The sequence below is a fragment of the Rhinopithecus roxellana genome, chromosome 17 (assembly GCF_007565055.1).
Source record: "Rhinopithecus roxellana isolate Shanxi Qingling chromosome 17, ASM756505v1, whole genome shotgun sequence".
NCBI lineage: Eukaryota > Metazoa > Chordata > Mammalia > Primates > Cercopithecidae > Rhinopithecus > Rhinopithecus roxellana.
The window spans coordinates 8,599,637-8,617,199 of NC_044565.1; the positions used below are offsets into that span (position 1 = coordinate 8,599,637).

The 17,563-nt window shown below is 37.4% G+C and overlaps 1 protein-coding gene across 1 annotated transcript; it reads left to right on the forward strand.

Moving 5' to 3' along the window:
* The first annotated feature begins 1,146 nt into the window (after positions 1 to 1,146).
* LOC104669316 (ankyrin repeat domain-containing protein 36B-like) lies at positions 1,147 to 17,182 on the forward strand. Its single transcript, XM_030921704.1, has 5 exons — positions 1,147 to 1,380; positions 1,546 to 1,719; positions 12,311 to 12,417; positions 14,214 to 14,348; positions 17,110 to 17,182. The coding sequence occupies exons 1-5, from the start codon at positions 1,222 to 1,224 to the stop codon at positions 17,123 to 17,125; spliced, it is 591 nt and encodes a 196-aa protein (XP_030777564.1). The 5' UTR covers positions 1,147 to 1,221; the 3' UTR covers positions 17,126 to 17,182.
* The last annotated feature ends 381 nt before the right edge of the window (positions 17,183 to 17,563 follow it).

Sequence of the window (17,563 nt, forward strand, 5' to 3'; positions counted from 1 at the left end):
CCTCATGAAAATGAAAACAAGCAAATATAAGTGATTATCACTATTCCAAAAGCACTGCTTTAATTTATAGTTTTTTTCATAATAAACTCCCCAATTGTATATATGCATTCTTTCAATCCAGTTATTCATCAAGCATAATCTGAATATCTATTATATAGCAGACACAATCCACCATCTCTCAGGACTCTTCCACCCTTAACAACTTCATGTTTAGCTGCCCAGCCTGAGCAAGCTGAGAGATTTAAAAAGGAAGCATTAGGACTGAATCCCAATTGGATCTTTTATTCCTTTCTTTTTTTTTTTTTGAAACAAAAGCAATTCAGAAGTTAGAAAATAGTAAAAGATAACCTTTAACTGACCTTTCAAAAACTTACGACAGCCTCAAATTTACTATTAATCATTGCAAATACCTAATTTACATAACATTCTATAAGTATTGAAAAACATAAGCCATACCTATTCATTTGAATACTGAGTTTTCTTTGGATTATTTTTTTTGAAAATTGAAGTAAGAATTACTTTGCTTTAAAAATTTGTTGTTTTTATTTTTGCCTTCTTTTTCCACAGTACTTTATTTAGGTGCCAATTATATGAGTAGACTGCCTGTTCTATGTACTTAATGTAAGGCATCATGGATTGGGTGATGCCACATTATATATCAATAAGATAATGTTTAAAATGTTGCCAGTTATAATTGTAATAAATAATTGTAAACAGTATCCCAATGTCAGGAGATGCTACTATATAAGAGAATAGTGAGAAAATGAGCATCTGAGAATGACTGAAATACAATGATACATCTAATCTTTAATAGATACCTCAATGTAGATATGATTGTATCATTTTACTTAATTAAAATGTCTTTATAAGAAGTGATATCTAAAAATTATTGAGCTGTTATTTGTGTTAGAAAGTGTTCTAAATGCTGTACATAGATTCTCATGTAAGCATCACAGCAGTGTTCTGTGGAATAGCTACTATGCTCTTATATATTTTATTGATAAGGAAATTGAAGCAAAGAAAGGCTAAATAATAGCTAAGTGACAGAGCTTAAAGTAAATTTTAAGCCCCAATTAAACTGAATCCAAAAGTCAAACTTTTTCTGTTAAATAGCCTGCTCTTTCATTAATGTGGTGAGTAATAAGCGCTAACAAAGGTTGTACTTTCTTCACAAGAAAATTAAATATTTGTTTTGAAGACAGAGAAATAACACGCTAATTAATGCTTACAGTTACCTGTTTTAAAAAGTCCTCTCACTCTCACAAGACTGCCCTACATTTGGCCTGTGCCACTGGCCAACTGAAAGTCATATCTCTCCTGGTGTCCAGAAGATGTGAGCTTAAACTCTATGACCGTGAATGCAGGACACCTCTGATCAAGGTATATAGTAGCAGACTCTTTGAGCATGAGATGGATTTGGTTTAATTACATAGAATAAAATGAACTTATCTCATTGGATACCACTATATAACTAGTTAGTAAATCATATGGAGTGTTTGTTTTGATTTTTCAGTATTTGTATGTTTCTTGGTCTAATACTGACAGGCAGTACAACTGAGGCAGGAGGCTTGTGCAGCTATTCTACTGAAAAATCGTGCTGATCCAAATATTATGGATTTCTATGGAAGGACTGCTGTACACTATGCTGTGTATAATGAAGATACATCCATGATAGAAAAACTTCTTTTTTATGGTACAGATATTGAAGAATGCAGCAAGGTATAGATCAACCAACATTATTTTCAAACTATCTGAAATGCATTTATTTTAACATTGACACGTGTAAGGGTCAATTTTTCATATTTGGAAGCTCAAACATTCCTTGAATAAAAATATTTTGAAATGCCTTAACTGTCTAAGATTTTACTTTAAATATTGGAACTTTTAAAGAAGCATTATAGAATACAACTTTTCTTCATGCACTTATGGTAAATAATTATAAAAACAAATGAATTACAATAAATTTATAATTCATGACCACTGAATTTGGGAAAGGGAATAGTTAAGTGTTTTTCCACTAAATTACTTTTTTTCTAATCAGTGTGAAGTGACACAAGAAAGTAAAATTTGCCCTTCTAAATATACTTTATTTTAAATTTCAAATAAAATTAAAGCATTTCACAATAAATGTACTTCTTGCTGCTGTTGACAAGTATTGTATGTGAAGGTGATTTCATTTGAAAGTGATCCCTCTGTGGAAAGGCTTAAGAGCGAGAAATGAAGAAAAGGAGAGCAATCAGAAATGCACAAGCTAATTCGGAAATTAGGACATGAGGGAAAATACTGTGGAGAGGGTTTTTGTGTGTTTTGTAGTTTGTTTTCTATTTATATGTTTAGACAAGGATCTCTTCAGTTTTGGGGATAATTATTCCTACTTTGGGCAAGAGTTTGTGAATTATAAAATTGCCTAGGAATCAGTTTTGGTAGGACTCTGAGGAAACCAGGTTGGCAGTGAATAGAGGCGATGAAGTGGCACACAGTTCAGCAGAGAGAAGAACACAGAATTAATGGACATTATTCAATTTCGGCAGAAACAGCCACTTAGATAAGCATCTAAACTCTACTCTCAAGTCCAGAATGTCTTGATGGGCAGGTGGGAGATAAGGAGCTTATAAATAGTAAAATCAAGTTGGATTTTGAGTTTGCTGGTCTCTTCTCTACCCCTACCCAGGAAAAGTAAATGGAGTTTTCAGTGAATGGCTCTATCTTTTGCTCTTTCCTCTTTTTGGCCAAATCCCAAATGACAAAGGGCATTTGCCATGTGGGTGAGAGATGAGACAGAAGTGATTATCAACTGTGCTAGTCCGCAGTTAGAATTGTGCATGACAGTAACCTGGGGAAATTAAAAGCAAACCTCTAAGTCTAGGATATCCCCTGAAGATTTTAATATAGTAAATCTAATATTTACTATTAAATATTACTGGACATGTATGTTGTAAAATATTTCCTTGAAGCTGGGCATGGTGGTGCCTCTAGCCAGAGCAACAGAATAAGACACTGTCTCTAACAACAACAACAACAACAACAAATTTCTTGAGACACTGATAGGCTGCTGGTTAAGAACCACTGAATAGATAAGTATGATGTAAATTCCCGTATCTCAAACACGTAAAAAATCCGTAGAAAAGTTGGATGATAGGTGCTGCTTCCTTTCAATTTCTCCTTTCCAATAATATTAGCCTGACTTTTATCTGTCTCTACTTCTGTGGTTGGGAAGTTAAAAGGACTATTATTTGCAGTATCTATCAGCTTAAGAATAGCACCTTTTCTTTGCCACCATCACTTATTCACTGCCATTCATAGGGTCATTAGAAATTTACTATTGGGTACTCTTTCAATAAGTAGAGACTGATTCTTTCAGGACTTCGAGTCTCTTAGTTATCATTCTGGTGATTAGGTCAATGCATCATTATTAAAAGCAGGGTTCTCTCAATTACGATATAAAAAATTCTAAACCTTTTTTTGAAGCTGAATCTCTATTATGGACTGCCTCAGTATGTCTGTTAAGTACATAGAACTATGGCATAATCAGGATAGCAGTTTTAAACACTGAAAACCATGAAGTTAGTAAGAATACGGAGAATACATATAGGTCATCATTAGAGCTTTAATTGATAAGCCATTGTATTTTTGTTTCTGATTTATATTTTACCTAAAATAAAAAAATTAGGTAACAGTATGGAAACTAGAATAGTAATTTAATATTATTTTAATAATATAGTTGCAGCAGTCCTATGAACTAATCATCCATTTGATGAACAATCTGGGAAAATTAAACATAAATTATAAATGCATGCATGTTGTAAAAGTGCTTAAAGTGGGTATTATGACTCTTAGTAACAATTTTATTGCATTCTTGGGCCTGTTTTGGAAAAAAAATTCAGAAACTAAAGAAAGGAAGTATTTTACATAAAAACACTTGCTTTACATACAATCACTTGGAGACATATCCATAGCAAATATAAAAAGACAAGGTCTATAGTCTCAATGTGTCCCATAGATGTGTTTAGTTTGCCTCTATAAATTGTCTCAACATGGAAGGTTTAGGAGACTCACGCACAGATCTGGATTCCAGGCTTCTCTTCAAGAATCCAATCTGGTGTCCCTTGAGCCTGTCTCACGTTTAGGATGCTGTGCAGAGGTTGCCCCTTTCTATGAGGCGTGTGGTCTCCATTCTGCTACTGTGCCCACCTAGGTACTTCACTTCCTCAGGTCATCTCCCTTGCCTCTGTAGGGATGACTTTACAAGCCCTGTTTTTTTTTTTTTTATTTTTTTATTTTTATTTTTTTTTATTATACTTTAAGTTCTAGGGTACATGTGCATAACGTGCAGGTTTGTTACATATGTATACTTATGCCATGTTGGTGTGCTGCACCCATCAACTCGTCAGCACCCATCAATTCATCATTTATATCAGGTATAACTCCCAAAGCAATCCCTCCCCCCTACCCCTCCCCATGATAGGCCCCAGTGTGTGATGTTCCCCTTCCCGAGTCCAAGTGATCTCATTGTTCAGTTCCCACCTATGAGTGAGAACATGTGGTGTTTGGTTTTCTGTTCTTGTGATAGTTTGCTAAGAATGATGGTTTCCAGCTGCATCCATGTCCCTACAAAGGATGCAAACTCATCCTTTTTTATGGCTGCATAGTATTCCATGGTGTATATGTGCCACATTTTCTTAATCCAGTCTGTCACAGATGGACATTTGGGTTGATTCCAAGTCTTTGCTATTGTGAATAGTGCCGCAATAAACATACGTGTGCATGTCTCTTTGTAGTAGAATAATTTATAATCCTTTGGGTATATTCCTAGTAGTGGGATGGCTGGGTCATATGGTACATCTAGTTCTAGATCCTTGAGGAATTGCCATACTGTTTTCCATAATGGTTGAACTAGTTTACAATCCCACCAACAGTGTAAAAGTGTTCCTATTTCTCCACATCCTCTCCAACACCTGTTGTTTCCTGACTTCTTAATGATTGCCATTCTAACTGGTGTGAGATGGTATCTCATTGTGGTTTTGATTTGCATTTCTCTGATGGCGAGTGACGATGAGCATTTTTTCATGTGTCTGTTGGCTGTATGAATATCTTCTTTTGAGAAATGTCTGTTCATATCCTTTGCCCACTTTTTGATGGGGTTGTTTGTTTTTTTCTCATATATTTGTTTGAGTTCTTTGTAGATTCTGGATATTAGCCCTTTGTCAGATGAGTAGGTTGCAAAAATTTTCTCCCATTCTGTAGGTTGCCTGTTCACTCTGATGGTAGTTTCTTTTGCTGTGCAAAAGCTCTTTAGTTTAATTAGATCCCATTTGTCAATTTTGGCTTTTGCTGCCGTTGCTTTTGGCGTTTTAGACATGAAGTCCTTGCCCATGCCTATGTCCTGAATGGTACTACCTAGATTTTCTTCTAGGGTTTTTATGGTATTAGGTCTAACATTTAAGTCTCTAATCCATCTTGAATTAATCTTCGTATAAGGAGTAAGGAAAGGATCCAGTTTCAGCTTTCTACTTATGGCTAGCCAATTTTCCCAGCACCATTTATTAAATAGGGAATCCTTTCCCCATTTCTTGTTTCTCTCAGGTTTGTCAAAGATCAGATGGCTGTAGATGTGCGGTATTATTTCTGAGGACTCTGTTCTGTTCCATTGGTCTATAGCTCTGTTTTGGTACCAGTACCATGCTGTTTTGGTTACTGTAGCCTTGTAGTATAGTTTGAAGTCAGGTAGCGTGACGCCTCCAGCTTTGTCCTTTTGACTTAGGATTGTCTTGGCAATGCGGGCTCTTTTTTGGTTCCATATGAACTTTAAAGCAGTTTTTTCCAATTCTGTGAAGAAACTCATTGGTAGCTTGATGGGGATGGCATTGAATCTATAAATAACCTTGGGCAGTATGGCCATTTTCACGATATTGATTCTTCCTATCCATGAGCATGGTATGTTCTTCCATTTGTTTGTGTCCTCTTTGATTTCACTGAGCAGTGGTTTGTAGTTCTCCTTGAAGAGGTCCTTTACATCCCTTGTAAGCTGGATTCCTAGGTATTTGATTCTCTTTGAAGCAATTGTGAATGGAAGTTCATTCCTGATTTGGCTCTCTGCTTGTCTGTTACTGGTGTATAAGAATGCTTGTGATTTTTGCACATTAATTTTGTATCCTGAGACTTTGCTGAAGTTGCTTATCAGCTTAAGGAGATTTTGGGCTGAGACGATGGGGTTTTCTAAATATACAATCATGTCATCTGCAAACAGGGACAATTTGACTTCTTCTTTTCCTAACTGGATACCCTTGATTTCTTTCTCTTGCCTGATTGCCCTCGCCAGAACTTCCAACACTATGTTGAATAGGAGTGGTGAGAGAGGGCATCCCTGTCTTGTGCCAGTTTTCAAAGGGAATTTTTCCAGTTTTTGCCCATTCAGTATGATATTAGCTGTGGGTTTGTCATAAATGGCTCTTATTATTTTGAGATACGTTCCATCAATACCGAATTTATTGAGCGTTTTTAGCATGAAGGGCTGTTGAATTTTGTCAAAAGCCTTTTCTGCATCTATTGAGACAATCATGTGGTTCTTGTCTTTGGTTCTGTTTATATGCTGGATTACGTTTATTGATTTGCGAATGTTGAACCAGCCTTGCATCCCAGGGATGAAGCCCACTTGATCATGGTGGATAAGCTTTTTGATGTGCTGCTGAATCCGGTTTGCCAGTATTTTATTGAGAATTTTTGCATCAATGTTCATCAGGGATATTGGTCTAAAATTCTCTTTTTTTGTTGTGTCTCTGCCAGGCTTTGGTATCAGGATGATGTTGGCCTCATAAAATGAATTAGGGAGGATTCCCTCTTTTTCTATTGATTGGAATAGTTTCAGAAGGAATGGTACCAGCTCCTCCTTGTACCTCTGGTAGAATTCAGCTGTGAATCCATCTGGTCCTGGACTTTTTTTGGTGGGTAGGCTATTAATTGTTGCCTCAATTTCAGAGCCTGCTATTGGTCTATTCAGGGATTCAACTTCTTCCTGGTTTAGCCTTGGGAGAGTGTAAGTGTCCAGGAAATTATCCATTTCTTCTAGATTTTCTAGTTGATTTGCGTAGAGGCGTTTATAGTATTCTCTGATGGTAGTTTGTATTTCTGTGGGGTCAGTGGTGATATCCCCTTTATCATTTTTTATTGCATCTATTTGATTCCTCTCTCTTTTCTTCTTTATTAGCCTTGCTAGCGGTCTGTCAATTTTGTTGATCTTTTCAAAAAACCAACTCCTGGATTCATTGATTTTTTGGAGGGTTTTTTGTGTCTCTATCTCCTTCAGTTCGGCTCTGATCTTAGTTATTTCTTGCCTTCTGCTAGCTTTTGAATGTGTTTGCTCTTGCCTCTCTAGTTCTTTTAATTGTGATGTTAGAGTGTCAATTTTAGATCTTTCCTGCTTTCTCTTGTGGGCATTTAGTGCTATAAATTTCCCTCTACACACTGCTTTAAATGTGTCCCAGAGATTCTGGTATGTTGTATCTTTGTTCTCATTGGTTTCAAAGAACATCTTTATTTCCGCTTTCATTTCGTTATGTACCCAGTAGTCATTCAGGAGCAGGTTGTTCAGTTTCCATGTAGTTGAGCGGTTTTGATTGAGTTTCTTAGTCCTGAGTTCTAGTTTGATTGCACTGTGGTCTGAGAGACAGTTTGTTATAATTTCTGTTCTTTTACATTTGCTGAGGAGTGCTTTACTTCCAATTATGTGGTCAATTTTGGAATAAGTGCGATGTGGTGCTGAGAAGAATGTATATTCTGTTGATTTGGGGTGGAGAGTTCTATAGATGTCTATTAGGTCCGCTTGGTGCAGAGATGAATTCAATTCCTGGATATCCTTGTTAACGTTCTGTCTCGTTGATCTGTCTAATGTTGACAGCGGAGTGTTGAAGTCTCCCATTATTATTGTATGGGAGTCTAAGTCTCTTTGTAAGTCCCTAAGGACTTGCTTTATGAATCTGGGTGCTCCTGTATTGGGTGCATATATATTTAGGAGAGTTAGCTCTTCCTGTTGAATTGATCCCTTTACCATTATGTAATGGCCTTCTTTGTCTCTTTTGATCTTTGATGGTTTAAAGTCTGTTTTATCAGAGACAAGGATTGCAACCCCTGCTTTTTTGTGTTCTCCATTTGCTTGGTAGATCTTCCTCCATCCCTTTATTTTGAGCCTATGTATGTCTCTGCATGTGAGATGGGTCTCCTGAATACAGCAGACTGATGGGTCTTGACTCTTGATCCAGTTTGCCAGTCTGTGTCTTTTAATTGGAGCATTTAGTCCATTAACATTTAAGGTTAATATTGTTATGTGTGAACTTGATCCTGCCATTATGATATTAACTGGTTATTTTGCTCGTTAGTTGATGCAGTTTCTTCCTAGCCTCGATGGTCTTTACATTTTGGCATGTTTTTGCGATGGCTGGTACCGGTTGTTCCTTTCCATGTTTAGGGCTTCCTTCAGGGTCTCTTGTAAGGCAGGCCTGGTGGTGACAAAATCTCTAAGCATTTGCTTATCTGTAAAGGATTTTATTTCTCCTTCACTGATGAAACTTAGTTTGGCTGGATATGAAATTCTGGGTTTAAAATTCTTTTCTTTAAGAATGTTGAATATTGGCCCCCACTCTCTTCTGGCTTGTAGAGTTTCTGCCGAGAGATCTGCTGTTAGTCTGATGGGCTTCCCTTTGTGGGTAACCCGACCTTTCTCTCTGGCTGCCCTTAAGATTTTTTCCTTCATTTCAACTTTGGTGAATCTGGCAATTATGTGTCTTGGAGTTGCTCTTCTGGAGGAGTATCTTTGTGGCGTTCTCTGTATTTCCTGAATTTGAATGTTGGCCTGCCCTACTAGGTTGGGGAAGTTCTCCTGGATGATTTCCTGAAGAGTGTTTTCCAACTTGGTTCCATTTTCTCCCTCACTTTCAGGCACCCCAATCAGGCGTAGATTTGGTCTTTTTACGTAATCCCATACTTCTTGCAGGCTTTGTTCATTTCTTTTTCTTCTTTTTTCTTTTGGTTTCTCTTCTCGCTTCATTTCATTCATTTGATCTTCAATCGCTGATACTCTTTCTTCCAGTTGATCGAGTCAGTTACTGAAGCTTGTGCATTTGTCACGTATTTCTCGTGTCATGGTTTTCATCTCTGTCATTTCGTTTATGATCTTCTCTGCATTAATTAGTCTAGCTGTCAATTCTTCCACTCTTTTTTCAAGATTTTTAGTTTCTTTGCGCTGGGTACGTAATTCCTCCTTTAGCTCTGATAAGTTTGATGGACTGAAGCCTTCTTCTCTCATCTCGTCCAAGTCATTCTCTGACCAGCTTTGATCCGTTGCTGGCGATGGGCTGCGCTCCTTTGCAGGGGGAGATGCGCTCTTATTTTTTGAATTTCCAGCTTTTCTGCCCTGCTTCTTCCCCATCTTTGTGGTTTTATCTGTCTCTGGTCTTTGATGGTGGTGACGTACTGATGCGGTTTTGGTATAGGTGTCCTTCCTGTTTGATAGTTTTCCTTCTGACAGTCAGAAGGACTGTCTGTTGGTCTGTTGGAGATTGCTTGAGGTCCACTCCAGACCCTGTTTTCCTGGGTATCAGCAGCAGAGGTTGCCGAAGATAGAATATTGCTGAACAGCGAGTGTACCTGTCTGATTCTTCCTTTGGAAGTTTCCTCTCAGGGGTGTACTCCACCCTGTGAGGTGTGGGGTGTCAGACTGCCCCTAGTGGGGGATTTCTCCCAGCTAGGCTACTCAGGGGTCAGGGACACACCTGAGCAGGCAGTCTGTCCGTTCTCAGATCTCAACCTCCGCGTTGGGAGATCCACGGCTCTCCCCAAAGCTGTCAGACAGAGTCGTTCGCGTCTGCACCGGCTCCCGCTACTTCCCCTGTTGGTCTTCAGCTGTGCGCTGTCCCCAGAGGTGGAGACTACAGAGACAGGCAGGCTTCCTTGAGCTGCTGTGAGCTCCACCCAGTTCGAGCTTTCCAGCGGCTTTGTTTACCTACTTAAGCCTCAGCAATGGCGGGCGCCCCTCCCCCAGCCTCGCTGCTGCCTTGCGGATAGATCGCGGCACACTGCTGTGTTAGCAGTGAGGGAGGCTTCGTGGGCGTGGGACCCTCCCGGCCAGGTGTGGGATATATTCTGGTGTGCCTGTATGCTTACAGCGCAGTATTGGGGTGGGAGTTACCCGATTTTCCAGGTGTTGTGTGTCTCAGTTCCCCTGGCTAGGAAAACGGATCCCCTTCCCCCTTGCGCTTCCAGGTGAGGCGATGCCTCGCCCTGCTTCAGCTCTCGCTGGTCAGGCTGCAGCAGCTGACCAGCACCGATTGTCCGGCACTCCCTAGTGAGATGACCCCAGTACCTCAGTTGCAAATGCAGAAATCACCGGTCTTCTGTGTCGCTCGCGCTGGGAGTTGGAGACTGGAGCTGTTCCTATTTGGCCATCTTGCTCCGCCCCTACAAGCCCTGTTTTATAGTGTATTTTAGTAGATATTTCAAAGCTTTCAAGACATTTTATATTTATTTAAATATAGAGTCTATATTTTATATAAATCCCTTAGTAATGTGGTTCAACTTTTGAATTTAGAAGGTGGTGTTTCTATAAACTATTTTTCTTTATATATACCATAGATAATCATCTTCCCATTAGAATGCATGTAAGCTTTTTAAGGTGAATAATGGTATAGTTGCATAGCTTATGCATATTGTAGACAACATTGTATTTTTCTCTTCAGCATTGCCTCCTAAACATGCAAGTAATTGGCCCGGCGCAGTGGCTCACGCCTGTAATCCCAGCACTTTAGGAGGCCGAAGCGGGTGGATCACGAGGTCAGGAGACTGAGACCATTCTGGCTAACACAGTGAAACCCCCTGTCTACTAAAAATACAAAAAATTAGCTGGGTATGGTGGCACATGCCTGTAGTTCCAGCTACTCGGGAGGCTGAGGCAGGAGAATGGCGTGAACCCGGGGGCGGAGTTCACAGTGAGCCGAGACACCGCCACTGCACTCCAGCCTGGGCGACAGAGTGAGATTCCATCTCAAAAAATAAATAAATAAATAAATAAATAAATAAATAAATAAATAAATAAAAGATGCAAGTAATTTAGCGGCTTTCATTATGCTATAAATAATTCATATAGGTCATTATTAGAGCTTTAATTGATAAGCCATTGTATTTTTATTTCTGATTTATATTTTACCTAAAATAAAAAAAATTAAGTAAGAATTAATATGGAAACTAGAATACAAATTTTTAAAGGAGTTATGTACCAGGATCCTAAGATTATAATTACATAAATATTTGCACCAGGTTCCTAAGATTGTAATCGAGAATAACATTTCATACAGAGCTTTCTGACAGCTAAGATAAAAATATTGCTAGAGAAAACCCATGGACTATTTAATAACAAGCAGTGACAGTTCATTTGAAGCCTATCTCTATTAATTCAGAGCCCGGCTCTCCGAATTGAAGAGATAGGCTTCAAATGAACTGTCAATCATGTCAGATTTTCAGATGACAATGTCAGGTGCTCCTGTTCCAAATGGATCAGGAGCACCTGACATTGTCATCCGAGATTCTGACACCATCGATAGAAGAGAATCAGGCAAGTGTGTGTCACCCAGAGGAAACCTCCACCTTTACTGGTAAGCTCTCACAACCGTGTCCCGGAAACTCTCATTTCTCAGATGTTAATCTTCTCCATAATAAGTATTTACAAATAGGGATCAGGTGAAGTTCAAAAGATTTCTCAAATACTGGACACGTAATGCACAGTTTTGTAACATTTTTCAAACATGGGTGATCATGGAGTCTTTCTTTTGGGGTATAATGTCCAACTTCTGGTAAAGTAAATATCCTTTGGAATATATTAATAGTTTAAGAAACACTGCTCCATAAGTATAATTAAATCATTAATAAAAATACCTGAAACATTTATTACTATGTCTTAGAGTTTGAGGACATAGAGAAAAAAATAGAGCTCCTGCCCTCAAGAAGCTCCTGGCTCAGGTGGGAAACAATGAAATCCTTGAAATGTGCCATGCTAAATGCTGTGACAGAAGCAAAGATTCTTGGAACTGGTAAATGTTTCAAGTGAGCTTTGGAGATGACCAGAGTTCTTGTGGTGAGGCAGAGAAGGCTGTTTCCAGGAGAAGGAGTAGAACATAGAAAAGCGCCGAGGAGTGAAAAGAAAGGGACCACCTCTTATGTCCTTTCAATTGTATATATTCAAGCTCATAGGATCTTATGTAAGGTTTTCAGTTCAGTTGATAAATATGTAATTTTGTGATTATAAATTGTTGCTGTTGTTTTACAGGATGAATATCAACCACTTTTACTTGCTGTGAGTCGAGCAAAAGTGAACATGGTGGAATTTTTATTAAAGAAAAATGCAAATGTAAATGCAGTTGATTTTCTTAACAGGTACAGACCTTAGTTCTTATTGTGTTGTTTTTAAACCTGAGTGTCATTTTAGAGTGGTGGCAGTCACCCAAGTCAGAAATATTACATTAATAAGAAGACTAACTTTTAATTATTGGGATATAGTGAGAAATACCAACACAGATCATCACTTAGGTAGAAAAACGATTATTTGGACTGAGTAACATAAAGAACAGTGTATAGCAGGATTCATCTCTGTAGACATTATACACATAAAAGGCTTCTATATATAGAAAGCTCTGTATATTAGTAAATGTTTATTTGTAATATGATGTGGTGTTATTTATAATGTAATAATGTGATGCTTTTGATTGTATGATCTTATGTTAGCTAAAGGGGTTTCATGTTAGTTTTTCATTTCTACTGTGTTTTGATGTTGTTGTTTTTTTTTTATTTTATTTATTTTTTATTTTTTTTTGAGACGGAGTCTCGCTCTGTCGCCCCGTCTGGAGTGCAGTGGCCGGTTCTCAGCTCACTGCAAGCTCCGCCTCCCGGGTTTACACCATTCTTCTGCCTCAGCCTCCGAGTAGCTGGGACTACAGGCGCCCGCCACCTCGCCCGGCTAGGTTTTTTTTGTATTTTTTAGTAGAGACGGGGTTTCACGGTGTTAGCCAGAATGGTCTCGATCTCCTGACCTCGTGATCCGCCCGTCTCGGCCTCCCAAAGTGCTGGGATTACAAGCTTGAGCCACCGCGCCCGGCCTTGATATTGTTTTTAATTGATATGGGGAGAGGGAGAAAAGATAGCTTTAAATGGATAAAACTTTAATGAAGACAAGCTTTAGGTTCACACAGGACTGGGTTTAATCCCCAGCTTTCACACTTGCTAGATGTGTGACCTTGATAAAATTACTTATCACCAAGCATGTTTTCTTCTGTGAAAAGGAGGGTAATAATATATCCTTCAAGGGTGGCTGTGTGTAAGTAACATTATATATATATAATGTTAGAATGTGCAGCTAACAGAGCAAGGTGCTGATGTTTTGGAAACAATGGCTGAGCATATAAGTATGTGCTCATATATATATATACACACACACACATTGTAATGTGTATGTAAGTCTATAATGTAAGTAACATCATATATAATATATTATAATATATATTTATAGATAATATATAATATACAATATGAATTATATATTTTATAGATAATATATATAATATTACCATCTACTATAGCCTGATCCTTGAATTTTTCAAGAACCTAAGGGGTTCTTGAAATATACTATATATTATATATATGATGTTACTTGTACACAACTACCCTTGAAGGATACATTATTATCCTCCATATATATATGGTGTTTAATGCCTAGCACATGCTTATAAGCATCATTAACTGAAGCCATGACTACTACTATTAGCATTCCTGTTAATATTATTGTTTCAAGCCTGCAGATAGCTCTTATCTGACCCCTTAGCTGATTTTGCATTATAATATATAATATTAGACTAGGGAAGAAATGAATAATTTTTCACTTAAATTTGCCTACTGTAGATAGGTGGCCTGAGCATAGTTTCTTGCCCATCAAAGGACTTTAAGTTAGCAACTTTATGTCATACCACAGTGGGACAAGAGGCTTCCTATTTGTTCCTTGCTTTTAACCTTTGTGGTAATTTACAAAGATAAACCCTTGAGCACCCAAGATGCTTGTTTCTTACTACATGTAGTTGGGTTAATTCTACATGGACAGGCAACATATTAAGTTGATAAAGTATTTAAACTTAACTTTTAAAATGTCATTAAAGTTTTTAATTACCTCTCTGTTATTTTAGATCCCTCATACTTGCTGTTACCCTTGGAGAAAAAGATATAGTCATTCTTCTTCTGCAGCACAATATTGATGTGTTTTCTCGAGATGCATATGGAAAGACTGCAGAAGATTATGCGATCGAGACTCAGAATAAAGTGTAAGTCTTTACATAAAAAGGCCAGTGAACACTAAATTGAAGCTTAAAATAATTGTAACAATTGCATCTTATATATCAGGTGAGATTTCATAGTTTGGTTTAAGTAGTTTTCAAGTGACAAATTTTCAAGTTTTTAAGTTTTCAAGAGTTGTGCAACTTCGTCAGCCAGAAATCAAGCAAAAGGCTAGATAAGTAGCAGTAGGTGCAGGATTCTTGATATTGAAACTTTTAGGACTTTTCTCCTTAGAGATTCCAATGTTTTTCATTTTATTTCAAGTATAACCCCTATGCATAGGATAAAGTAGTTTCACATCTTTGATTTTTCTAATTAGTTATTTGGGTCTCAAAATGTCCAGCTTATCAAAAAACCTTGTGCTGTTTATTGGGGACCATCTACTGTAGCCTGATCCTTGAATTTTTCAAGAACCTACGGGGTTCCTTAAGTCCAAGGAAGACAATGAGTTTCTACAAGTCAGAAGGAGAAGGGGAAAGGACATTCTAATCATTGCTGTGTTTTCATTGATTCTGTTGCTGCTTTCTTGCCATTGAAAGTGCTCCTGCAGTCTGGTAATGATTAACCTTTGCCACCAGGATGCTCTTTCTGTTTGGGATCCCTTAATCTTCATGTTGATCCATAAAAAGGCTTCAAAGTTACACTATTCTTTTTTTAGTTCACTTGCACATACTTATATGCTTAGCCATTGTTTCCAAAACAGCAGAACCTTGCTCTGTTAGCTGGATATTCTAACTTTATCAACACACATAGTGAGCAAATTGACATTTTCACCCACAATCAAAACCTGATGTAGGCTGGGCGCGGTGGCTCAAACCTGTAATCCCAGCACTTTGGGAGGCCGAGACTGGCGGATCACGAGGTCAGGAGATCAAGACCATCCTGGCTAACATGGTGAAACCCCGTCTCTACTAAAAAATACAAAAAACTAGCCGGGCGAGGTGGCGGGCGCCTGTAGTCCCAGCTACTCGGGAGGCTGAGGCAGGAGAATGGCGTAAACCCGGGAGGCAGAGCTTGCAGTGAGCTGAGATCCGGCCACTACACTCCAGCCTGGGCGACAGAGCGAGACTCCATCTCAAAAAAAACAAAAAACAAAAAACAAAACAAAACAAAAAATCCCTGATGTAAAGCCTACATTTTAACCTGGGCTTCTAGACCTTCATGGTGAGTTATTTTTTGGGTCCTTTTTTTTTTTCTCTTTAAAGCAAATATTAGTTGGGATAGTTCTAAGCTGTCAGAGATATTCAAATAATGTTGAAGAAAGAGATCACAGTTTTTTTTTCTTTATTGCTACCAGATCTGTATGCTGAGACTTTAAAAATAAACAATGTAAGCCTTTTCTCAGGTAGAGTAAGCTTCTATTCCATCCTTCCTTAGAGTAGTAGGCATCTGCTTGTGGTTGGCCCCTCAAGTGATCTGTTTTCTATAATAATGAAGATCTCTCAAGCTACTTGCATCACTATCTCAAGTTTTTAAAATATTTTCAGATTCTACCTCATAGGAAGCCATTCATCAGAATTATTTGAGTCTCAAGTTGGTGAGTTAGATTTAACAGAGCTAAGCCTCATCCATGACTTATCAGCATTCATATGTAAAAGTAAGGCTTTGTGCTTGCTTTGGCAGCACAAATACTAAAATTGGAACAGTATGAAGAAAATTAGCATGGTGAAGCATTTCATATTTTGCAGTCACGGGAAGGTCACATGACTGTTTGCTGGCTAGCTAAGTAGTCGTTTGAATCAAAACAAAATGGGTGGCACCTTATATTAGAATTGTGATTTTTCACTACAAAAACATTTGTGTAAGGTGATCTATAAACTGAGAATGCAGATAAGTAACACATGGGGTGTTGTGTAAATATTTTGTTAGTATGTATCTTGGAAATGAGAAAATGTCAACTTTCATCTACTTCATGGAACTTAAAAAACATGAAAGTAGGGTTTTGTCTTCCATGTCAGTTGGAGATAACATTACTGATGGAGATTAACCATTATTCTAGCAAACATCTGCTGGTTCAGTTAGAGTCTGTAGAGAAGTAATAGTGTTAGCCCAAGCCAGATCTTGACATCTGTTAGTTTTCTGCCCTTGGAACTGATGAGCTCAATAATAATGAACAATCATGTTACCTATTTTAATGAATAATGTATTCATAAATTATGAAATAGTTGAGATGCCCTGAATTATGAGCCAGAAATAATAGAACAATAAGCAAAATTAGGACTTACCATTTTTCTTAAACTGAAGCATTTGAATGTTAGAACCTATGAAAAACTACACACTGGGTTTGATTTGGGATTTCAAAATAGTTTCAGCAGTAAAGTTCAAGAACAAATTCCACTGCTTTACTATTTCTCTGTAAATGTTAAAAATACTATTTCATTAAACCTATATAACAACCTAGTGAAAGAGGACAGTAAAATCTAGAAGACATGGTGCCTAAGAGAAGCAACTTATAAGAGCAAATACCTGTTGGCTATAGAACCAGGACCTACCAGTAAGAGCCAGGAAGGTGACTTTCCGTTATGTCAAGCCGACGTGAGATAGTTTGCTGCGCTCACTTCATGAGTACTTCACCTGTTTTTATTATTTAATTAGAAAGGTACTAAGAAGTTTGTAGAGCTTACAGAAGAGAAGTGTAGAGAATAATTAACATCCTGATATTGTTTAAGATACTCTAATAATTTAGTATATTTGGTAAATGTTTTTGATAATAGTGTTAAAATATTAATTTCATTTATTTTTATACAGAACATTTTCAAAATAATTTCTGAATACAAAAGAGGAAAGAAGTCTGAAGAGCTTTCTGTAAATAGCAATCCAGGTAAGATTTCTGATAGTGAATTACTCTTGATGGTACTACCATAGATAAAAAAGAATAAAGATGTTTTGATTACAAAAAAGCAGTTTAAAAAAATCACTGTTTAAATTGCACACATTTAAAAAATACTTTCTTAGTAGTCTAGATTTTATAATTATTTAAAAAGTGAGTTGTAGGTAATTTATAATCTCAGTATTATTTGTAAAAAATTATTATTTAATTATGGTTCCTAATATTCTAGATGATCTTTCTGTGTAAATAAGAAAAAAAAAATTAAGTTATTATGTTGTATGTTTTCTTTATAGTCACATTATACTGAATTAGACTTTTTATATAATTAGAACTTCTATTTAATTTGCAAAATAAATTCTTTGCAGTTACTAA